The sequence below is a fragment of the Euprymna scolopes genome, chromosome 11 (assembly GCF_053919585.1).
Source record: "Euprymna scolopes isolate OS-2025 chromosome 11, ASM5391958v1, whole genome shotgun sequence".
Taxonomy (NCBI): domain Eukaryota; kingdom Metazoa; phylum Mollusca; class Cephalopoda; order Sepiida; family Sepiolidae; genus Euprymna; species Euprymna scolopes.
In genome coordinates, this window is record NC_136492.1 from 34,930,416 (window position 1) to 34,956,995 (window position 26,580).

Genomic DNA, 26,580 nt, shown 5'->3' on the forward strand with positions numbered 1-26,580 from the left:
ATTCTGGCGTCAATGCAATTTACACTTAAATGCTTGTAGGAAACGAAAGGATTAAATTTACGGAATGTTTGAAGCTGCGTTTACAAAGAAAGAAAATAGATTTTAACAAGAATGGCGATTCTTAAGATTCATTCATTAAAAATTACCATTCTTCTATCAAAATCCTATTTCTAATTTTAGCAGGACAGAAGGTAAAACGCCTCCTCCAGAAACAATCTTGAGGATTCAACAAACATATTATTTATTATTTTAGATAGACAGAAGGACAATATCTTCACATCAAATTTTTTTTTTTTAACTAGGTTTTACACACTGGCGAAACAACCATTTCAACCTTAAGTATAACTAAACAAATATGACATAGAAGAAGCTTGATAGACCGATAAACATGCTATTTAAAAGTTGAGTTTGTCAGATCGACTGATTGAGAAAAGCTCTTTAAGAGATGCTTGGAAAAATCTTAAATAAAATGCATCTGCTAAGCCAATCAATTTTATTCAATTATGCAACATTGAATATGCTGTTTAAAACTAATGCTTGGTCGACAAACAAACGTAGAACCTCGTGGAAAATTGCGAAGTAGCAAGAAAATTATCTTGGAGAAATTTTAAAGCTAAGTTTATGCGAAACGTGACTAAAATAGCGATTGCTTAATAAGGATCAATGAAAGTATTGATTAGAGTATATTTTAGAATACACTTCATTCTCATTGCATCAAACAATGGTTTTCGGTAGTTAATCATTAGTACGAATGACTTCAGTAAGAGAGTGTATATTAAATGATAATTGTGACTCAACGATTTCTGAATACACTCTCGCTGTACAGTGTACGTGCAATGAAGTGGGTTTTCTTTTTCTAATATTATTTATTACAGTTTGTCTGAAAAATAACGAATACTACAATAACAAAGAAAACCCCATGAAAAATGTAATAAGCAGTCTTATAAATTGCTCAAATACACATGCAAAATCCCTATCTGTGTTTCGTTCTGCAAGCAAGCCAATGCATTTCTTTAAAAGAAGGCAATGGAAACCCACATGTATGTCCAAGTAAATTACGATGAGTCCCGGAGCGACACTTATATTAATAGATCAATTCGGTTTAGTCCGGCGTGACAATATTAATAGTTTCACTAGTGACCACGACGGATGTATTAAAAATCCTCCAAATAAACTATAACTTTACCTTCGTTTGTCAGTTCTAATAAGAAACGCGATCTGTATTACAAACATAAGGCTAGTTGAAACTTTCTAGAAGTAAATCGAAATGTTTCAATAGCCATGTTACATCATAATGTAACTAAAACTCATTGCCATATTCGATAGTAAATATTCATTAAATAGTGCATAGACCATAACATAACTTATCTTATAAAAATATATGTCAACTAACTTAAATATCATGAAGTAGATCGACATTACGCGAGGGTGATACGAAGGTTCGCTTTTTATTGGTTCCTACAATCTTCGCGTTCGACGATGTAAATCTTATTTAACACTTAATTGTGATAGACTAAACGATTAAGCCCCCTTGTAATGACTCTAAGAAGAATGTGCACATCAGTTCTTGTGCGAAACGTTGTTCAAAACAACGCCCCACCAAACTTTTGAAAAACACATGTTTTTAGTTAATTCAAATATATCATACCAGTTGTACTCGTTATTTTTTACACGATTTAGATTCAGATTATATTCATCTGCATATCAATATTATTTGACTACGTCATAAAGTAAAAAATGCTAACAAATACAATACAAAATGAGAATTATACAACACAAGTCGATGACGAACAAATCTAATATAGTTATTTGTACCTTGATTTTATTGGTGCTTTGAATACAGAAAATATTTTCTCGGAGTGTGCGTGTCCTGATATACAATGTATTTATATAACTCGATAAGCATGTCGTATTGTATGTCTAATAATATCTGACAGCAAAATACTTGCTAAATTTATTTCACGCCTAAGCAACGAATCGATGTGTGTCCCGCCTTAATTGAATCGTTATGGCTCCTTTAAAATCATTGTTCTGCATTTTATATAGGTTTTTATTCATTCTGTTTTTATTCATTTTGTTTTTATTCATTTTGTTTTTATTCATTTTGTTTTTATTGCCATGCACAGTAGAGTGCATAGTGGCTTTTTTCCAATCGTATTTGAATGCTGAACTTTAGGATTCCTCGATCACATAAACTATTGATCTCCAAGTCTAAATTTATGAAGGCCTTTAATATCTGAAGCACAACATGTTGCAGACAATATGTCTAAGTCGCTTAGGATTAGTTCCACTTGAAAACAGAAAATAATGGGTTACTTAAAACTCTCGGGTCACCATTAATATTCAGAAAATGTATATCTTCTTCAACCGGAAGTGATCCAACCCCATAAAATATATTACAATTCGAGAAAAGTCCGATAGACTTTGGCACAGAATTTAAGAGAATTCTATTTTTTCTTCGTTTTTACTAAATCTATTTTTTAATAAGACAACTAGCATGCAGATGGTGTATCTATTTAATATTATAATCTATTTGGTTCTTGTTTGTTAGCGATAGTTGAACTGTGGCAACATCGCAGTCGTATTCAAAGTCATGCAAGTGATAGTTTTTGCACCCTTGCCCACACATGTATTAAGAAACCTTTTTTACGACCCCCCCACACATATATATATATATATATATATATATATATATATATATATATATATATATATATATATGCCTACAATGGCGCGCATAATTTTTAGATACGTGTTAGTTTCTGTTATAAATAGTTTATGTCCGAAATTTAGTCTGATATTTGGTATGAACTTGTAAAGTTGTTTTATTTGTATGTGGAAAGAATATTAAAACTCGCGGTTGAATCCAGTTCTTTCATAAAAGTTAAAAAACAAACCTATTCAATATATATATGTAGCTATATTCTTTTTCTTCTCGCAGCCCGGTGCTGTTTTCACAGATTAGATTTTCTGTTCGAAATGACTAAAAAACATGTTATATTCCCATATGTGTTTTGCCACTTTCAAAGTAACAATGAATCTCCACAATAATCACACCACAAAAGAAATAAGTAAACTATAATTATGACTAGTTGAGATATTTAGCTAATGCTCACGTTTAAACTAAAAGAATTCAAGCCAAGTTTATTGATATTACAAACAAACAAGGTCGATAGCCATTAGTCGCGTGCTCTCGTGTAATGAATGAATGCGTGATGTAGGATTGATGTTAAATTCTAAAAGATAAACTAAAATGACCGATAAATGGGCTGAAATGACTTAAATAAATAAAAAGTAACTGACTTACAATGACTTTAATGAACTTAAGGATAAATTGAATGATCTTAAGAATAACTTGAATGCTTAAAAAATAACTGAAATCCTTCAGAATCAACTTGAATGATCTGGAGAATGACTTCAATAGCTTTGAGACTGACTGGTTGTAACGTGGGTGATCATTTTTATTATAATAATGAAGTAAAGTGATACCCCACTTTATATCACAAAGTTACAGCCATAAGTACAGTATGTAGTAAAAACAGATCATACACTTTGATCTTGGCCAAAAGGCCAAGAAAAGGGTATTTATTTGCTCCCCCACCGAGCAAATTAGGCACAGCGCCGATTTTTAATGTGAGGAGTGAAGGAGAAATGGGGACCAGCTTCCCGGCGAGTAGGGAAGCTGGATAGTGACAATTGGTATGAAGGGTTGTCAAGGTCTTATATGTGGTGTTGGTATTTATTTGCACCCCCACCGAGCAAATTAGGCACAAGGGCGATTTTTAATGTGAGGAGTGAAGAGGAAATGTGGACAAACTCCCAAGGGCGTAGGGGAGCTGTATAGTGACAATTGGTATGAAGGGCTGCCCCTACATTGACCAAGGTCCTGTATGTGTGGCTGCCCCCACATATGGTCTTTGCTTGCCGGAGCAGATACTAAACTTTGATATTGGCCAAAAGGCCAAGAAAAGCTTAGACATCTAAGAACAGCATCTATTAACAACAGACCTTTGATCTTAACCAAAAAGGCCAAGCCCAAAATTGTTACGGACAGACCGACGGACCGACGGAGTGACTTATAGAGTCGCTCGCACGCGACTTTAAAGGCAAGTAAAAATGCTAGAGATTCCTGCTGGTGGCACTCCTTCAACTTCGAATAATTTATCCTTTTATCAACTGTAATAACAACAATAATTAATTCATAAAATATTTTAAAATGAAATCCGTATTCAGTTTCTATCCTCAAAATTATTATTTTTTTTATCATACTTTGTTGTGCTCACAAATGTACGGACACGTTTTCAATACACACACACAAACAGACAAACACACACACACTCACACACACACAAACACACACACACACACACATATATATATATATATATATATATATATATATATATATATATATATATATATATATATATATATATATGGGCGTGTTCTTGGGGGGGTACAGAATAGTTAAAAGACGACCAAATGTAACCAAAGTGAATTTTAAATATAAACAGTGAAAGAGCCAGCTGAAAGGTTTCCTACCTCGCTCAACCGAGTTAAATCGAGTGTTAATTACGATTAAAACCATTATATGAAATGGAAATCTGGTGGGGGACACAGGAAAGCGTGGGTAAACATATTCAGTTGACAAAGAATCAAATAGAAACTACATGTCTTAAAAGATTTTCGTTTTGTTTACAAATTGGTACGTGAAACTTTTTAACATTTCCAATTAAAACTTTGTATTTAAAAAAAAACTTTACATCTTCAATTTTCGATAGTACGTTAATGGTATCTTTCAGTAAATGTTTGCAATGGAATGCTACTTATCATCTAACTTTTTGATGTGCAGTCTGCAATTCAATGATTTTAAATCGCAAAAGTCTAAAGTATTATCCAAAGATATACGATATACAATAATTGAACCTCACACAAGAGGACAAGATTATCTAAAAATCAGGAAAGGCATTAATCTAGCAATAAATAAACCAGGAAATATCATCATAATATAAAAGAAGACGGCGAAATTAAAACGGATCTTGAGAGTGCTGGAATTTATGAAAGAAAACATAAGCAGAGCCTGTATCGTATTTTATTAAAAATCACCGAGAAAATGTTTTTACTGAAAGCCAACTAAGACCGAGAAAAAACTTATAAAAGAAGTAAGACCGATTAAAAACTCATACAAAAAATAAGACCGATTAAAAACTTGTATAAAAAAATAAGATCGATTAAAAATTGATATGAAAAATAAGACCAATTAAAAACTCATATAAAAAATGAGACCAATTAAAAACTTATAAAAATAATATACATAATTTTGTGTAAAAAGTATATTAATGTAACAGGAATTGAGGTAGATGTAACAAATTGCTAGATGTCATTTAGTTAAAATTACACATGGATGTCAGTATCTAGGGAATTATGACAAAGGCAGAAGATATTTCGGAGAATATATTTTAAAAGAAACAAAATTCCAATACCAGGAGAATTCTTTCGAAGTCTTTTATCTCGACTAATACAATTTATGAAAGGCATGTCTTCGCAATATTCATACCGTGTAAAGAAACCCGTATCGCGGAAACATTCATAAATAATGCGTGTCATAACTCTATCACAAGACCGAATCTCTCAGAAAGTTGAAAGGACATTCATCATATCTTTAGATATACTTCAAAACACAAACAAGCAAACACACACACACACTATATATATATATATGTGTGTGTGTGTGTGTGTGTGTGTGTGTGTGTGTGTGTGTGTGTAACAATGTGAAGAATAAACCTACAAAAATCCGACAATATGATACAAAATGGAGAATGAAAACCTAAATGATCAACGTTTCGTCTGTGTTACGTTGATTTTTACCACAGGAAAACGCTAAAAATGGTCCCTGATAAGATGGTCAATTATTTAATAGGAATATATATGCTAAAGAGAACATCGACGTATTTAATTCATGTAAATTAGGAAATTACATGAGCAAATGCACATATATGCAATGTATTCGAATTTAAAATATATACAAAGATATATTATATATATATATATATATATATATATATATATATATATACCTATAATATAACGCTGAATGTGTGTGTGTGTGTGTGTGTGTGTGTCTGGTCACGAATAGTCTCCTATATGGTTGACTATTTTAAAAAACTGATTACATATAATGATAGAAGATGTATCGAGACACAGGTATGGGTATGTTTGAACTGGCAGAACGGTGTTTCATTAAAATTGTGGGGGTCTGCGTTCGCGCCTGGTCCACAAAGTATGGAAATAAAAAATTTAAAAAAAGCGTTTACAAATGTTTTTGATATAGATGTACATGAGAATACTTTGATAAGTATGTTTTAACTTAAATAGGGACGGTATAATAACTTTGTGGGGTCTGCATTCGTGCCTGGCCTCCATATAATGGAAATATGCACACGCTTTAATAAAGACGTTTTATATCTATCTGCGTAAGTATACTTTGATAATTATGTTTCAGTTTGAAGAAATATGGTAGAATAAAATTATGGGGTGTTCGTTCGCGCCTGACCTCAATAGAATGGAAATATGTCACAAAGTTTAACAAGGTTTTTGTGATAAGTGTTTAAGTGTGAACAGGTATGGTATAATAAACTATGGGTTTTATCTATTTTATTTTTACTTTCATCATATTTTGCTTTGGTCTTGATACACCCAAATTCGAAGCTATCTCTTTACAATCCTTCCTATTTTCTGTAGGCTGTTTTTGAACCCAGTCAACGATTGGTACTTTTGCTAGTATATATATATATATACACACACACACACACACACACACACACACACATATATATATATATATATACTCGCATAATTTTTATTTTGTGTGTATTGATATTCATATTAAAGCCCAATTTTTCTATTTATTGGCATTTATTTGCTTCCCCACGGATGCAAAATGTGACACAAGGTTGTTTTAATGTGCAGGATAACCAGCGCCTCCCCAAAAATAGACAGAAGCGGCACGCTAATCCTATAATATATAACCGTTAGCACATCCGCTGTAGATCTAGTAGAACTGAAATCAAATTTCATGTCACTAAGAATGTAATTTTTTGCTGAGGTGGTTTACTACTTCTCTATTTAACACATATTCCACCAACTTATTTATCACTACTGAAAGGGAGATAACCGATCACCTGAATTCTTAAATACAGGGCATACTGATGAGATATTCCAGGGTATCAGAGAGAAATCGTCCTTTAGACAACGCTTAAACAGCTTCCTAAGTATGAGAGCTACTTCTGGTTTAAGCTTTTTCATCACTATAATTAGAATGACGCCAGGGCCAGTTGCTTTACTGGAATCAAGGTTTTTGATTAGCTTGGCAACATCACTCTCGGATATTTGTATGTCGCACAGCGTGTTTACTGATACAGGAGGAAATAGATGACGGCCTTGGTCGCACAGGAAATACGGGGGATTGACAGCCTTGGTCGGAGGGTTAATTAATAAATTGCAAAGTTCTTGACAAAGAGTTTGAGTTGTCTGGTGTTTACGAGATTACCTTATGTCTATTGAGTATAGTTGGGATAGAGCACATAATTCTGTTCAGGATCCTGTGTGCTATTTGCCAAAACTGATGGCAACCAAGCCGCTGCTCAGCTACTTTGGACTTTATTGACTCAGCATACAACTCTCTTGCATTTTTAATTACTTTTTTACAGTGGTCACCGGCAGTCCTGAAAGCGCCTTTTAATCTCAGTATATCTATTGCGTTGGAAACAATGGTAAAAGTGATTTGGAATATTTTGGAGAATATGCATTAACTCTTCCGTCAAGTCTGATACTATAGAGGACACTTTATTTTTAAACATGGAACGCAGATGTAGATCTGCTATAAATGCCCAGAAGCTAACCCAAACAGCCATAGAATATCGATATAATGTGCGATGGAGAGGTACGTCTGGGGATATATTACATTTCGTTTTATCTTAACTGATAAAACCGGGTGGTCGGAAGATCCCAGTGGAGAGAGAACGGAAGAGGAACATACCTCAGTGATAAAAAGGTCTAGGACATGCATACTGGCCGTCAGTGTCAGGCACACAGGTGGGTTCGTGAACAATCTGACTGATGTCATAAGCAATGGAGAAATCCTGACAGAATCTATCCTATCATCTGTCTTGTTTGAGTGGGTAAACCATTCCCCATTGTGAACATTGAAGTCTCCATAAACGTGAATGTTAACCGAATTATAAGCCAACAGGATGTGGTCAATGTTCTCTGGTATGATCTTAAAGATAGTAATTGCTATCACACAGGTCAACAATGTTCATAGACAAATTGGAATGGCATCGATCCAATTAGATCATCGTGGAAATCCTTCATTACCAGGGAACCACTGACAATATCATTTCCCTTCGCTCTGCATATAATCTTCTACCAAATGCGAACAACATAAAATAACGGGGATATACTGATTCAGATTTAACATGATCGGCATACCTTGAGCCATTTACAATCTACATGCTCACAATCACTTCAGATGTACACATGGCGACATAACAAGACGTTGAAAATAATTATGGAAAAATATTGAAAATACAATATGAGTCAGTAAATCAGCAACCTGGTACAATCACGGAAGCCATAATTCAGTTTCACAAAGAAGGTGAATGCACCGTGAGGAAGGAAAAACATCTGATTTGAAGCTGCTGATTGGAAAATTTCTGTGGATCTCAAGACATCTCTACAATTTCCAGTCCACATAATCCAAACAGAAAAACGGCCAGACATTGTAGAATAGTCTGATTAAAAAAAAGGGTCCTGTATATGTATATATATATATATGTATATATATGTATATATGTATGTATATATACATGTATACATGTATGTATATATATATATATATATATATATATATATATATATATGTAAGATGACTTGGGTTTTTATTTATTTATTTTTATTAGCGATTCTGGTGCATTTGATTGTTTCGCTTTGTTTATTTGCGTCTCCTCATTTTGGGGTACGTATTTTTGTTATTATTATTATTATCATTATTATTACAGGTGTATTAATTGAATATTTAACTAGTTTTTATTTAAATATTTATTATATAGTTTTTACGTGCATAAAAGATCCATGAACACGTGTTGTCAACGTGGCTAAACACGTGTTCATAGATGGTTTTTATGCACAGGAAAATATTTGATAAATATTTAAATAAAAAACATTGAAATATTCCATAAATATATATATATATATATATATATATATATATATATATATAGTTTAAAATACTTATCCACTGACACGTGTTTCGTCATCTAGGGCTTCTCATCATCCGAATCATATGAACATCACGAGCAGCAGTTAATCAATCTATAGCCTTTTTTTCATTTCGCATCTTAATATATGCAATAAACACTATAAAAATATGATGAGCATGGTGCAATTTATGCATCTCAATTAACAGTTACCGGACATTGTCGCATTTTATTAATCAACCAAAAACGTACAAAAAGATTATTTTATTCGATATTTAGAGTTGTTTGATTTGATTTTTTACGGGCATAAAATCAAATTATATTCCGTTATAAAATTGATGATCTAATGAAATAAAAAAAAACGAAAATGATGTACTTAAAGTGGTAAAAAAGGTGTTTTGTACTAATTTTAAATATTTGTTCACGATAAGAAGATATAGGTCAGATAAATAGAAAGGACTTTCGACTTTATTCATCTATGCCCCTTTTCAGCTCTTCAAAGAAAAGGTTATGCCATAATGAAAATGTCATGACAAATAAGCATGCTCTTTATACCCCCAAAATTAAGAGATTATAATTGGAACCATAAGATTATTGCGAGAGAATTTATATCTATTTCTGTTGTCATACTCTTATACTCCCACAACAATTTGCATTATCCCACCACAATGGCGACGAAAACCAGTGAGAGATGGGCTCGTTCAGAACAAACATAGACTATATTACCCCCCCCCCTCCCAAGCTGAACGTAATGCCTGAAAAAAGTTATCTCACGACTGAAAATATACTAAAGATAATAAAATAAGTCTTCGCCGTTTTAATGTTAATAAAGTAAGGATTGGTAGAAAATATTGTATTTATAAGGATATTACAAACAATGGCGAGTTTATAGTCCACGTGAACCACTGAAATGAAAATGGAATGTAAAATAATTCCATTTTGCTAATTTACATTTAAAGCGAAACTGGCGTAGGGCCGACCACTTCCCTAGATGAGTTCATAATTAAAGAATACTCTAAACATATAAACCTGACCCCCAAGATCGCCATGGGCATGGAATATGCGCTTAAGATGGCTATCCGTGTGGTAGTGATATCTCCAGAGTAGACCCTAATTTACCTTATATGTGTTCCGGGTTGCACTTGCTTACACCACCGCATTTATATTTGCCCTCTATCGTCCCCACAATAGCGGAGTTACTATCTTTAAGAGTATATTTGAGAAAATTTTCCACATTCTGTCTTCTCATCCTTCGGCTAACATTCACATTTGTGGTGACTTCAATGTCCATAATGTGGAATGACTGACCCACTCGAACAAGACAGATGATGAAGTGAGGTTCTGTCATGATTTCGGCTGATTTCATCCAGATTGTTCACGACCCCCCCGTGTGCCCGATACCTCCCGTCTGTATGCAAGTCTTCTAGACCTTTTTCTCACAACTTCCTCTGAGCTATGTTCATGTTCTGTTCTATCTCATCTGTGATCTTCCGATCACTCGATTGTACCAGTTAAGATACAAGTGAAATGTAATACATCTTCAGACGTGCCTCTCCACCGTTCTGTATACTGATACTCTATGCCTGACTGGGATAGCTTCCGTACATTTATATCTGAGCATTCCATATTATAGTATCAGTCCTGACCGACTGTGTAATTGTAGGCAGAAACAGATTCATACCATCCAAAAAATTCCAACAAAATTCTAACAGCCAGTCATGGTTCTCACCAGAATGTGCTGCTCCCATCGCGCACAGAAATCATTTTTTCCATAGCTACCAATATAATAGATGTACTGAGCGTACAACTGCTTTCAGGACTGCCAGCAACCACTGTACCTATTTACAATGCTTCCCCACGGAACAGCGTTAGACACCAGGTCGTTTTAAACGTGGAGAAAAAGTACAAAAATAAAAACTGTCTCAGTCATGAAGACCAAAAGAGAACGAAAAACGGAAATGCCGCATCCGAAGAACAAATACTACACCTTGATCTTAGAAGTGCACGCCTATGAAACTCTGTTCCGTTTGCCTGTTTCCCACCTGACTACAACTTGGATGTCTTCAAGTTCAACATAAACAAATTCCTGATAAACCGCCCCTTAAGTAAGATACTTTATCAAATCTCCATTACTAACGTTTACTACGATATTATCTTATTGATTACTGTACATGCAATAACCTTTATCCCCGAGTGGCTTCCTGGCCTTGATAATAAATTATCAATTAACAAAACTTTTTTTAAAATTGGACTATGTATATTTATAATTATTTAGTTAAAAATAAGATTTTTGGGGAATAGGCGATTGTAGAAAATCTGTCTATATATATATATATATATATATATATATATATATATATATATATATATATATATATTATTGACTTTATATATGTTTTATGTTATTTTTTAATAAAGTGCTATTTTATATTTACAGGTGAGTGCATTTCCAATCGAAATACAAAATGGAAAATTTGGTAAGATTTTTCATTTTCGATATTAAATAAGTCAAACTTTCTCGACTCTTCGCACTGGATCAAAATGCATAACATTTCAGGCGAAGAAACCGATATTTTCACGATTTTCATGACTATCATCTTCTCCGAATTTATAGTCCTGGAGTATTCTTCAAGTTTTGACATAAGTAATATTTTCCGGCATATTTAATGTGATCACAACATTATTTTCTTAACAGTCATAAAGTCAACTATTTATCAGCTAAGATTGATTGAAAAAAAATTAAACGACGCGTTGTACAGCTATATATATATATATATATATATATATATATATATATATATATGTATATGTATATGTATATATGTATATATATGTATATATGTATATATGTACATATATATATGCATATATATGTATATGTTTATATGTATGTGTATATATATGTATATATGTATGTATATGTATATATGTATATATATGTGGGTATATGCATATATATGTATATATGTATATATATGTATATATATATGCATGTGTTGCAAAAAAAGAATGTTTTAGCTAAATATATTAAAGGCGATTAAAGCTTGTAGTTAACCTACATTGACACTTTAACCTGTGTCTTCTCTGTTTTACCTACATATACGAAGTCTACAAAAATGTCTTTCAAAATGTCCACACTCGTGAAATGCTTATTCATTTTCTATTCATATGCGTTCTCGTATCTCCAGGGCTTCATCCGTCGACCAATCATACTTATATTTTCATGTATGCGTTCATGTATGCGTTTACGAATTTCCATTCAGAGAATTTGCTCGGTCTGTTTAACGTTTTGTTATATATCATTAAAAATAGTATTTTAGAAAAGACATAGCACACAAGTTTCTAACATTTACATCAGCCGTTCACACGTCAGTTTGTAATGATATTCTTAAATACGTCTACAAATCTGTTGATAGGCCTGTACTTGCTTGAAATTATCTGGTCATTAGTTTTTCACTCTTAAATTTGAAATTGTTTTTGCCTTAGTTTCTTAAACGTAAGTTGAAAATAACATTTTAGTTGATCTGTCACATTTCAGTTTTGAATAGAATCTTCTTCGTTGAACAGGTAAATTCAATAAATGCATTTCTCGTTTTCTTTTTTACCTTCTTTTTCACCCGATATTGAAGTCTCAATTGGCGGAGAGCGAATAAACATGTGTTTTATTTGAAAATCAATTTTTCTTGCGGCGTCTATTCGAGCTGTTCTTCGTTGCGTGTACCGACGCCTGAACCTGCCTCTGGGCAAACATTAATAGAAGCGAGACAAATGCGTGCCAGTATGAATTTAGAGCCCTTACTTTATGTTCATTTTGACATCGACAATCCTTATTGTCACGTGACATCAGCTTAACTTCCAGCAGACTTGACCCCGTGTCCCCAGTTCGTACGTAAGTGTAGCCATTGATCGGAAAGTCGAATTGGCATTTGATCGATCAACGTATTGTTTGTTCTAGAGTTTTCGAGCCAAACATCAAACGCATCTGGAACTGAAGACTCCTCTTTCAAAGTGATTTTTTTCGCTTCTTGCCATAATTATTGATCTTCTTCGAATAAAACTCTTGTCTCGCTGGCGACCGATTGTGAAGCTCTGAACAAAACTGGTTCCAATTCTCTAAAAAATGTGCTTATATGAGTTGCAAAAGTACTGTTTATAAAAGCGTCTTCGCAATCGATAAAGGCTTTGTCTGTCTTTTCGTCTATCATGATTAAGTTTGAAATTCTACTTTTGTGGCTATACGTATAAACTGAATAGATGCAGATAATTTTAGATGCAGAAAACCAACTTTATAATTTATGCACAGCACCATCTTTATAATTTTAGATGCAGAAAACCATCTTTATAATTTTAGATGCAGAAAACCATCTTTATAATTTATGCACAAAACCATATTTATTATTTTAGATGCATAAAACCATCTTTATAATTTTAGATGTAGAAAACCATCTTTATAATTTATGCACAAAACCATTTTTATAATTTTAGATGCAGAAAACCATCTTTATAATTTATGCACAAAACCATCTTTATAATTTTAGATGCAGAAAACAATCGTAATAATTTATGCACAAAACCATCTTTATAATTTTAGATGCAGAAAACCATCTTTATAATTTTAGATGCACAAAACCATCTTCATAATTTTAGATGCAGAAAACCATCTTTATAATTTTAGATGCAGAAAACCATCTTTATAATTTTAGATGCACAAAACCATCTTTATAATTTTAAATGCAGAAAACCATCTTTATAATTTTAGATGCACAAAACCATCTTCATAATGTATGCAGAAAACAATCTTCATAATTTTAGATGCAGAAAACCATCTTTATAATTTATGCACAAAACCATCTTTATAATTTATGCACAAAACCATCTTTATAATTTATGCACAAAACCATATTTATAATTTATGCACAAAACCATCTTTATAATTTTAGATGCATAAAACCATCTTTATAATTTATGCACAAAACCATCTTCATAATTGATGCAGAAAACAATCTTCATAATTTTAGATGCAGAAAACCATCTTTATAATTTATGCACAAAACCATCTTTATAATTTTAGATGTATAAACCATCTTTATAATTTTAGATGCAGAAAACCATGTTTATACTTTTAGATGCATAAAATCATCTTTATCATTTTAGATGCAGAAAACCATTTTTATAATTTATGCAGAAAACCATCTTAATAAGAAAAGCTGTTCATAAGTAGATATGCCACGTTTTAGTTACAAGTGTCAGTTTTGTTGTTTCTTTTGTTGTTTTTTTCGTTTATTTATTTCTGGATTTGTCTGATATGGTATTTTGTTATTTAGTATGTAACGTTTAACTTTGATATAGTCTTCTTGTCTTTTATTCTGACGTTTAACTTAGAAATAGCATTTTTTGTTTAGGTCTGTCACTTTTAAGGTTAAAATGGCATTCATACTTCTGTGATGTAAACATGCATTGCTAAACGCTCAAAATTAATGCGCACATCTCAAGTTAAGTGTATCAAATACGTCTGATGTTTGCCTCAATCTACTGCGCGCTATGTTCTTGCTAAGGTTTAACTAGCTTTATAGTCTATTACACTTAGGAGTTAAATAAATAATGAGCCAACTCTTGACGCTTAGGTGTTAAATGGTAGTTTTGCCTGCGTACGTGAATCTTTATGACTTCTATCCTTTGAAACATTATTTGTTTCATTGCATTTGTATCAGTGAACTTGAATGCCTACATGTTAAGAATGTCCGTTCTTGCTTTTTCATCATATAATGAAGTTTTCATGTACATATATATATATATATTTTCATGTTCATATATATATATATTTATACATATATATATATATATACATATTTATACATATATATATATACGTATATATATATATACATATATATATACATATATATATATATATATATATATGTTTAAAAATTTTGTCTACCAAACTCATCTGTCAATTTTAGGTTTACAGACATGAAGCGTAATATATAGGGTATTGGAACCCATGCGAAACGTAATATTTGGAAAACCAGTGCAAAACTGGGAATATTTAAAAAAAAATGTAATTTGCTATGTAGAGGTCGAACGACGGCATTACGAATATGCATGCATAATGTAATAACTATCGGTTCATTTTTTAATTTGTAGCTCTACAGCGAACATGTCTTCATTGCGCAGGAACTAACGCCAAAAGAAAAATAACTCCTTTTAGTTTCGATTGTTGGTGGTGGCGCAGGAGTCACTTTAAGAAAAATTAAATCATTACGATATATTGGACCCAATAAAATAAACACGAAATCTGCATTAATCAAAATATCATATTTAAGCGTATTTTACGACCGGGCAATACCGGGCGGCCTGCTAGTAAACATATAAATGTATAAATACAGATGTTTGTTAGCTTGTGTGTATGAGTATCTATCTGTATGTGGGTGTTAGTAAAAAATGTGTATGCGAGTGTTTTACTATATATTTTTGTAAGCATTAGGCGGTGTGCGTTGAAGCACGCGTTGTCAGCTGGAAAATTTCACTATAAGAATTACTCAGACTTTTCTATTTCTCAAGAGGTTAATATCTTACCTTGGACGATAAAGGTAATGACTTTAACAGAATTTATCTGCCAGCAGCTAATATATAATTGCATGCAGGGACGTTTAAAATTGAGTGATTACACATACACGCTCGCGCATATTTTATACACATATGTAGGTCAGTAAGTATAGATGTGCGCACGTGTGTAAAAAGGAAGCTATCTTAGCATTTCTATGTCTGAGGCAGAACACTTAGTTGCGAAATGGTCACCTATAAATACATTTGCATGCACCTTCTATATCAGTTTTCTTGTATATTTATCTGCCACAGAAAAGTACCGACTTAAATACGCAGAACATGTTCTTAAATTTTTAGTTCTTTCAATTTCACAACAACCTTTACAATGGCAGCAAGATTGTTTATCTAAATTCAGATTTGGAAACGCCTTTATTTTTTTTCTTTCTATTTCTTGCATCATCATGCTATTAGATTTTAAAAGCTTATTTTATGAGTGCTTTCTCTATTTGATCTGTCTATAAGCATAAATTTATATAAAAACAAAACAAAGCATAGCAATCTAGTTTGTCGAACGCTAAGATCGCGGCCGCAATTCATTAGGATAATACAACGAGCATTAGATTTCAACATCTATTAGTAGAATGATTTAACTAAGACGTGAACATGTCAACATCAAAAAATATGTAACGCACATATGATGGCGCAGAACATCAGAAAACCAGGTAAGCAAGCAATGTTTTGGTATTGAATAGCTTTCCTTAGACACTAGAGCATTTTAGCTGTTGCATTGTAGAACAAGAGATGATTATCAACATTGTCTTAAATGTTTATGCTACGAACAAACGAAGCATCTAATAAATTTTTCCCTGTGCTGGTGACAAAAAGATATAAGTTACGCACTAAAATGAAATATGAATATATATGATGGGGTATACGTATATGTATGTGCATATGTTTGTATACATATATGTGTATATTTGTTTATATGCATATCTGTGTATATTTGCGGATATACATAAATGTGTATATTTGTGTGTATACATATATGTATATATGTGTGTACGTATAAGTATGCATATATATGGTGTATATATATGTATACATATACGTGTATGTTTTCATATATTTATGTGTGCACGCATATATGTGTGCGCATATATAAATGCTCATTTATATATTAGATAGAAATAAAAGAATTTAAGACACCTTTTATTGTCGTTAATAATGTAAATTATTCTCAGAGCTTCTCAGTAACCATAGTCGAAATTATATTACCCCCTTCCTTCTAAATGAATTGCACAATTGTTCATTCGACAATAAAATGCGATGTGCGACGATGTGACGCTGATAAAATCCATGTACAGATTAACCCAAAATATGTCTCTTCTGCAACTCTGCGAATTCGTTTTTCCTAGTCTCGTACTTAATTAGTGATATCTGGTATGAATATGTAGATCCGAAACAAAAAAAAGTATCAGTTAGTATAAAATATGTCGGTGTTTCAAACTTATATTTATATATTTCAAGAGCTGTCCTTCAACAACGCGATCAGAACAATTAAATATATATAAATTATTTCATTGTGCAATCTAACATGAATATTAGAGTTTAAAGTTATAAAAAAAAAGCTGTGACTCACATCCGTCGTTTAAGTGCCTTGAACGATATTTTTGTGTTGTTGAGCAAGTTTACAAATTACGCAGTTTCCTAACCTACGCTTCAGACGACGTGAACCTGTTTGACATTTGCCCTTAATTTTTTTTTATAATTTTTAAATGAGAAGCCATTATTTTAAGTTAATAGCCACTGAACTCGTTCTCTCCTGTTTGAGTTCTTGTTTTTCTCTTACACTTTATATGTCAACTTGGACTCATTCTCTAATCTAACATTCTCTTTCTTGCTACATAGACCTCACATGCCATTTTAATATGAGTGTGTATACATATATATATATATATATATATATATATGCCTATTTATGTGTGTGTACTCTGTATACGTGCATGAGAACATGTGCATTTCAAGACATACACGTTCTAAATGCTTTTAAATAAATGTGATAAAAACTGTTCTCTATATTTCTTTTGAACAACATATCGTGTATAATATTTATTAAAACTAGAAATCATGGAAATGCGGTAAATGACGTCCCGGTTAACGGAAAATAACGTTTATTACAAATACATTAAAGCATGAGTAAAAGTAACTGTCTTCCGTTTTCCTGCTTTCCAACTGACTACAATATGGTTGTCTTCAAGTCCAACGTAAACAAGTTCTTGATAAGCCGATCCACTTAAGTTAACAAATTTACCAAATTTCCATTACTAACGATTTCTCTATTGTCCAATTGATTACTGTACACTATTAACCCTTATCTTCGAGTGGTCTATTAGCCTCACGCCTTTTTTGTAATATGATTTGCTACTGTAAGAAATGGAAATTAAGGAGTTATATAAAGAAATATGTAGCGTCACTGAAATAGTTCGCAAAAGATAAGTGCGTTTTATTTCGTTCAATAAATTAGCTTAATTGTTCCGACATAATTTAAAAAAAGAACGTTAATATTTGGAAGGTAACGGTTTCAATATAGTTTATTTCGTATAATAAATTAATGGTTTTGGAGTTCTCCTGTTCCTTTTGTCTCCCAATTTTTGATCAGCTAAAATTTTAATCACGTGATGACAGTGTAGTGAGAATAAAATAAATCATTCATTAAAGTGCCACTTGTTATGGATTTAGCTTAGTACGATATTAAAAAATCACTTTATTGCTACGTATGCACTTATGTTACAGGTCTGGCGGATGTTTTGTCACTGTTTTGCACTTTCATTTAACAATTTAAGAAACCAAAAGTATCGGAAACCTTCAATTTTACCTGAAAATAATATTTAAATTGACACTTTTTCATACTACTTAAACACCACCTTATAATATATATATATATATATATATATATATATATATATATATATATATATATATATATGGGGTACCGCTTCTATGGAGCCAGTAATGGAAATTATTGAAGCAGTTTACATTTACGATATAAAACTCATTTTATTGCATATATTTCTAGGGGGGAATTGATTTGCTTTTCGTTTGTCTTGTTATTTGAATTGAATTGTTTCTGTTCAGATTTACTTATATATTGCAGAAAAGCCAACAAACGAAAAAATAGTAACAAACACTACAAGAAATAAATGTTAGCATTACTTTTTTACCTACATGGCGTATTATATTTTAATACTTTGTAGTAGTGTTAAATGCTCTTTATTTCATCTATCTAAAATAGTAAATAATATAAAAAATAATACGCAACTGACGAAATAATATTTTTCTAACTACACGCAAATTTATTCAAAATTATGAAATTTTGCAAAGCGAAACTGAAAATAAGATGATTTTTAATTACACAATATTTAAATTTAAATCATTGTGACATAATTCAAACGGCCTTTAAAAAATATGTAAAATAAAGTGTTGCTTATACACATATGTTACCGTGCTATTTTTAAATGGTATTTTCAAGTTAAATTCAAGCGTTACAATACCTTCTTGGTTTATTAACTTATTAGGTGAAAGTACAGAATAGTTTCAAAACACTCGCCAGTACGGTAACATGCATACATGGTAACTGCATTAGTACCAATAAAGTGAGTTTAATAATGTAAGCGGCACTTGGATAAAGTGTATATTTTATTCTCGCTACACGGTAATCACGTGATTACAATTCAGCAGACAAAAAATTGGCAGACAAAGCGACCAGGAGAAGCGGTTTTAGATATTTTTCACATGAAATGAAAAAAACACACACACAATTGGATGCCGGTATTTTCTAAGTGACGATTGCAAAAAGCAAGTATGTTTTAATTTAGTCACTAAACTCAGGAAATTTTCTTTTTTTTGGGGGGGGGAGAAACCCCAGAAATATTTGGGAAGCAGCCTCCACATTGTAGTTGATTTCGTTCAGGAAACGTCTGCGTTATATTTCGTCGGCATGGAAATAAAAAAGGGCGCAGCAATTTACTCCGAATGTAGCTTATTTCGATTAATTTTTTCTTACACATAAAGAAAAATAAAAACGCAATTGGAGGTACGTAGTTTCAGAGAAAAATGTAGTGTAAATAAAAGTGGTTGAAATAAATGAGTTCGTTTTATTTCCGTGCGTAAACGTCCGAAACTTCGGGGATTTTTTTCGGTCAGTAAACTTCCGCAAATATGATGGGCATAAAAAAAATAATAATAAACGGATATGCTTGAGAGACAACGTCATATATGTAGTTGATTTCGTTTACTGAACTGCTTTTTTTTTTGTCTGCGTAATAATAAAAAAGAACGCAGTAATTGACTATTTCGATTAATAATTATTTATCGGCATGGTTTTTTTAAACGTAATTTGAGGTAGGTAGTTTCAAAGAAATATGTAGTGTAAGTGAAAGTTGTTGCTAACAATATTTTCGTGTTATTTCAGCTCATAAACGCTGCAATTGGGGGTGCATAATAAAAACTAAATAAATGGTTTGGAGGCATAATAATATAAAAGAACGCATAAATGTACTCTAACGGGTAAAATATCTATCATTACATTGCCATATTGTAATGTAAGAATAGCGTCGTATATGATGCGAGTAAGGTTAATCCGGAATTATGGAATGTTCATTGCTCAGCCAATCAGAATGGTCATAATAAAGCTAAGGAAAATTTATCAATAATCAGAAAAAATTATTAATAATCAGAAAGCGGAAAAATTATATTATGTTTATGCATGTAATGTTCATTTGAGATCGGTGCAAGCACTTTATGGAAAGAGTAAATACGTAGGGAGAAAAATAGGGGTTCCTTAATCTAAAGATGTTGTGATTGCGATGGTGTTGCTCGCCGGATACAATGTAGTATTTTATTATCACACGTGAATGTGTTAAGCATAGTGCTTGAAAACTACATAATATAGTTGGTATCAGGGTTGATGCATTGAATTTGTATGTGGCATATATGGTTGCAAACCTACGATATTTGGTACAGAAGGGAATTTTTGCAGTCTTTTTTATTATATATATATATATATATATATATATATATATATATATAACTATCGAGCTTATTATATATCTAAATTACAACGAGCTTTTCCTGTATTTTAATTAAACTAGTAATTTCACTATTACATTAAAATACACTTAGCTCTTTAGACTATTATTCTAATCTCCTTTAAATTATATATATATATATATATATATATATATATATATATATATATATACTAGACAGTATGTTATATTAGCTATGGAATTAATTTATGAGCGTGACACTACTGACGTAAAGAAAATAGTTTTTTATGACATAACAGAAGCATTTCTATGAAAGTATATTAAAAATTAAAAAGAATATAGATAGATTTCCAGCAATTGAATTATAAGTGGTTTGCCATACTTCTAGGTAAATCTGCTTTATTCAAATTTGGATATATCATTTAATTTAAATACGAAAAAATACAATTGGGCCGCTGAAAACGTACACAGTAAAACAATACGTTGTAAAATGCTCTTATGGTTGTCAAAGGTTAAAGTAGATTTATTTGTAAGAAAATTGCGTTAAAATAACTTAAATGTAATACGGAAATGAACGATGTAAAAGATGCAGAACGTATTAATAATTATTAGATAATTTAAACGCGAAAAGAAAAACAATTGGGACGCTGAAAACCTATACAGTAAAACAGTACGTTGCCAACTGGTCAAAGTTGATTTATTTGTAAGAAAATTGCGGCAGTATACTTGTAATACAGAATAGTTTCAAAACATCGTCCCATATTAAATAATAATTTCAAAATAATAACACAATAAGTGCGCAGGTCAAAATCTGCAAACGAAGCGATTTGTGTTTATTTGTTTACGTGGTTATGGGTTAATTTTTAAACCGCGCATGCGCAACCAGATGTCGTAATCTGGAAAGTGGGTTACATTACTCGTTACATTATATAGATATATGGAGGGAGAGAGAGAGGGTGGAATTGAGAAAAGCGGGTATCAAAAAATACAACCAAATAAACTGATATTAAATTTAAATATTATAACATTCTTACCAATAGGTTTTAAACCATACATATTTTAGTAGTGCAAGAAATAGTATTAACATTGTTTTGCCCTATGAAATATCTGAGACAGTAGATACTATTCGCGGTAAAATATATCCTATTGTGTCCAGTCTTTATAATTTGGATTATTGCGACTTTATTTTCATTTTTGTGATTTTACTAACAACGTATCTGCCGATGCAAATTCCGGTCTTCTTTGAAATCTAATAGTGCATTGTAAATCGAAACAACATTTATTAAACTTTTTGTTTGATCAACAAACTTGTATTGTTTTGATTTCCGGAGGAAATACTACTTTATCTTATGGTATTATTTCCCACGAGAATGATTAACGAGAATGCGCGGAAGAACGTCACAGACATTGTTAATCAACACTACTTTCTTTTTAAGTTACGTATTCATGTGCATAATTCGTTATGGATTCTGTGAACTTTGAACCTTATCTATATGTCCAGTATTGAAATAAAAGCGATTAAAATTATAAATGATTCAAAAGTAAATCAATAGATGAATAAAAAATATATAAATTGAATTAAATATAGAAAAGTAACTTTTTGTTCTATATAGCTTACATTGATTTATGTAAGAAGACATGTGGATAACTCTGATGGACAATAAAAATTGTAAAACTACAGTAATGAGTAAAAACAAAATTCTTTTTTTTTGATTAGTCATTAGAATTCATTAACAACATTTAATATTTTACTTGCCCGAATAATCCAAGTTATTAATCCTCATAATATTTTTAATTTTTGAACTGAGAATATTTTGTATTATTTGAATTTTACTATTCTAATCTTACAAATAAAACCCAAGAGGCGAAAATAATAGTCCGATTAATTTAAATAATACAAATTATCAATCTTCATCTACAAATTGTCGAATAATTCTGTTTTGAAGCCTTAATTGACCACAAGGCACACTTACTGAGAGAATTTCTCAGTTATATTATCGATTTGCAATAAATCACGAATATCATCAAACTGAAACCAATATATTTACCAGGCGTATTACATACAATTTGACTGACTTTACAAAATGAGATGAACGCAGTTTCTTAGTTATCATTATGTAAGCTATAAAACTCAGCAAATGATGAAAATCGTAATCGTCCTATTCTTCGTCTATTGCCATTAACCAATCACCGTTCGTTAAAAACGTTCATGGAGTGGTAATTGCACTAACGGAGCGATAGTGATTTCTCGCAATTGTCGCGCATCATTGCAATCCCAAATTCGATTATTTGTCCGAGTTGATGACAAAATCGTCTCCTTAGTAAAAGGCGCAAGTGAAATGCAGCCGCTCGTTGTGCTATAATACAGTTGGCCCCAGTCCGTGCAATAAAACGCGCAATGTAAAGATAATTGACAAGAGAGTGAAATGAAGAGACGGAATGAGAAAATGCGAGCCATTTTTATTACAAGGAGGATGCGATATAATCAGATGGCAAGATACTGGATTGATTCATTCTGGTTTCCACGCCGTTTTTATTATCCTGGTTACTCTGCCTGGCCAGTGTGCATAAGTTATATCATCGGAAATTTATACAATGCATGCGTAAATGTTTATTTTCTGATTATTTAATCACCATCAAATAAATGAAGAATCGTTATCGGGGATTCATTATGTAGGTGAGCGCTAGAAGAATCTGGAAATATTACAATGAGTAAACATTGTGAAATAGTAAATCATTTTTATTTTTAACAATGTTACTGATTCGGGATTACGTGATACGAAACGAGTACTAATGTGACGAATCCTTTTCCATAAGTTACATTGAAAATAGAATTGTCAATCTCACGTCGGCTTTATCTACGAGATAATACAAGGGTGCTTTCGATCTCCCCTTCCCATTACGAGATGTCGTTTGTGACCTGGACTCCTAATTTGCAATTTTTCAAGATGAACTTTAAATAAATTGAAAGTATATACCATTCACTGGACAAAGTGGGGGAAGGTAAAGCGGGAGCTCTAGATATATCTAAGACTTTTGACAGGGTATCGCATGAAGGTCTTCTCAGGAAAATCAGATCATACGGTATCACTGGAAGAATACATAACATAATTAAATCCTTCTTAGATAAGAGAAAAATCCAGGTTGCCCTTGACGGTCGTACATCTAAACAATATGATATAAATGCGGGAGGGTCTCAAGGTTCTATCCTTCGACCTCTAATATTCCTAATATTCATAAATGGTCTCCCTGACAAAATTGTTTGTGAGATGGGTATATATGCTGATGACACCACGCTCTATAACAGACACGAGAGGAAAACAAATGAACACATATCAAAAGAAATGGCAGAAACACTAGAGGATGACCTCCGATCTATAGTGGAATGGGGACAAAAATGGATGGTCACATTCAATGCTGCGAACACTAAACTTGTTTCCTTCAATAATTACAAGAAACCTTCTCTATCACCAATAGCAATGCCTAATGAATCTTCATCTGAAAGTACATCTTTTAGGCTCCTCGGCCTAACGTTCACAGGAAACATGAGTTGGATCAATTACATTGAGAGTATTGCTAGGACCGCTGCGAAGAAGGTAGGTTCTCTCTACCGTGCTACTAACGCCCGAAAGTATCCTGTACCTCTATAAGGCAACCGTTCGCCCATTGATGGAGTATTGTTGTCATATTTGGGCTGATGCATCTGCCACTAGTCTATCGCTCCTAGACAAGGTTCAAAAGAGAGTCGCCAATATGATAGGTCCTGAACTTTCATCTAAACTTCAACCTCTGTCCCATCGACGAAATGTTGCCTCCCTCTGCCTGTTCTACAAGTATACGGTGAATGCTCTGACGAATTGCAAGCACTTGCACCGCCTTGACGTAAATACCCCGACCGACCCGACAAGCAGCAAAATCCCACCCCTTAACAGTTGAGATCCCTAGACGTAAGAGAGCCTTCTACTCCAGTAGCTTCTTACTCAGAACCGCTAGACTTTGGAATTCCCTTCCAGGTCCCTGCTCCCCAACTGTACTGGCATGCAGAAGTTCAAGTGTAACGTGAACCGACATCTTGCTGCCAAATTCCCTACATAGTAACCTCGATGCTTATGCTCCTGATAGTAGCTCCCTACATCAAAGTAGCAATGTGCCTTGTTTGGGGTTAAAATGTAATTAAAAAAAAGTTTAAAATATAAAATTCCAAAAGTTTATTGTTTTTTTTAATTAATATTCCACTTTGCTGCCAAGTGTGGAGCGATACGCTATGTTACAATTGCTATTACGAACATATATACATCATATTCAACGTTTTATATCTGATTATAACATATAAAAGAAATTTAAACATATGTTTTAATATTTGAGTTTTCTATTGTGATTGCTTGCCTTTCTTAATCAAGGACACATTTTTTTTTATATTAAGATTTTCAAAAAAGAATGTTGGTGCATACACTTTATTAAATACAAACTATTTTTGATTCACCGGACTGAGAATTTATAAATGGACCACACCATAAAACCATCGGATGTATCATATAACACTAAACTTGCAGGATGAATTTTCTGTTTTTCCGGTGCTGATAGTAGATCAAAGTAAGATATAATATCCATTAATATGCATGTTTCCTGTCAGTTTGTTTATTAGTTGATTTTTTTTATGTCGTTAGAAACTCCTTTTATGGTTTGAGAATAATTATCAAAGTATTAATATTTTTTATGAGAGATGACAGCGTTCTATGTTGACATTCCTATGAACTTTGACTTTTTCCTTTATTATTATTTCTTAATTTATTCATTTTAACGTAAGAATCGAAAGGTTTAGGGGGCGACCATGGCTTAGAATACATACATTCGGTAAACTCCTAAAAGGTTAGAAAATATAGATTTATCGAAATTTATTTCAATTAATTTAACTTTATATACACACCCTCCTACCGAATCAATACTAAGCATATCGTTGAGATCCAGCTAAAAAATTACCGTGTAAAATGGTGTTATGGACTAATGCAAAAAGAGATAGGGTCCCTAATTCAATCCTGTACCACGCTTAGCTATATTGCGTGTTTCTCATAAACAAAAGGTGACCCTATTTTTATTGGTACATGAAAAGTCCTATACGAGCGTTGCGGACTGTAGAATCAAATAATCAAATATGTCGAGAAAAACTTTTCATAATTAAGCTTTAATATACACTTATGAGAATCAGAAATAAAAACGCGCCATCGAGCTTGTCCTCAACAATGAATAATAATGAAAAGAATCAAGTCCTAAAACAGGTCAAACTGGTGTAATGTCTCCCAATCAAATCTGTAAAAGTACTCTCTCCTACATTCTAATTCAAACTTTTTTTTCACTCGCTTCTCGCTTATATAGTTCTGCTAGCACTGCCCCAAATATTAGAAAATACCTTTTTCCTGCCAAATTTATATACAACTTGTGCAATAAATTTAAAGAGAAAAATATTTACGTTTTGCTTATAATTAATACCAATACTTCACTTAAATGCTGGTGAGTCTAGCGTTCGCTGAACTATTACTAAGTTATCAACTGGAGTCTTGAACACAAGAAAACAAATATATATATATATATATATATATGTATGTAAAAATATGTATGTATATATATATGTATGTATGTATATATGCATATATGTATGTATATATGTATATATATGTATATATGTATGTATATATATATGTATATATGTATGTATATATATATGTATA

At 32.2% G+C, this 26,580-nt stretch overlaps 1 protein-coding gene across 8 annotated transcripts in view; it reads left to right on the forward strand.

The window, feature by feature from the left end:
* Positions 1–26,580, forward strand: part of LOC145287828 (uncharacterized) — a 1,009,440-nt gene that overhangs the window by 270,176 nt on the left and 712,684 nt on the right. Inside the window, exon 1 of one of the 8 annotated variants that reach the window (XM_080135697.1) lies at positions 16,489–16,528. The exons of the other annotated variants lie outside the window; for them this stretch is intronic. Coding sequence (XP_079991823.1) covers positions 16,501–16,528 — 28 coding nt within the window. The 5' untranslated portion in view covers positions 16,489–16,500. Of the gene's footprint in view, positions 1–16,488; positions 16,529–26,580 lie in introns of those variants that run through there. 8 annotated transcript variants of the gene reach the window in all.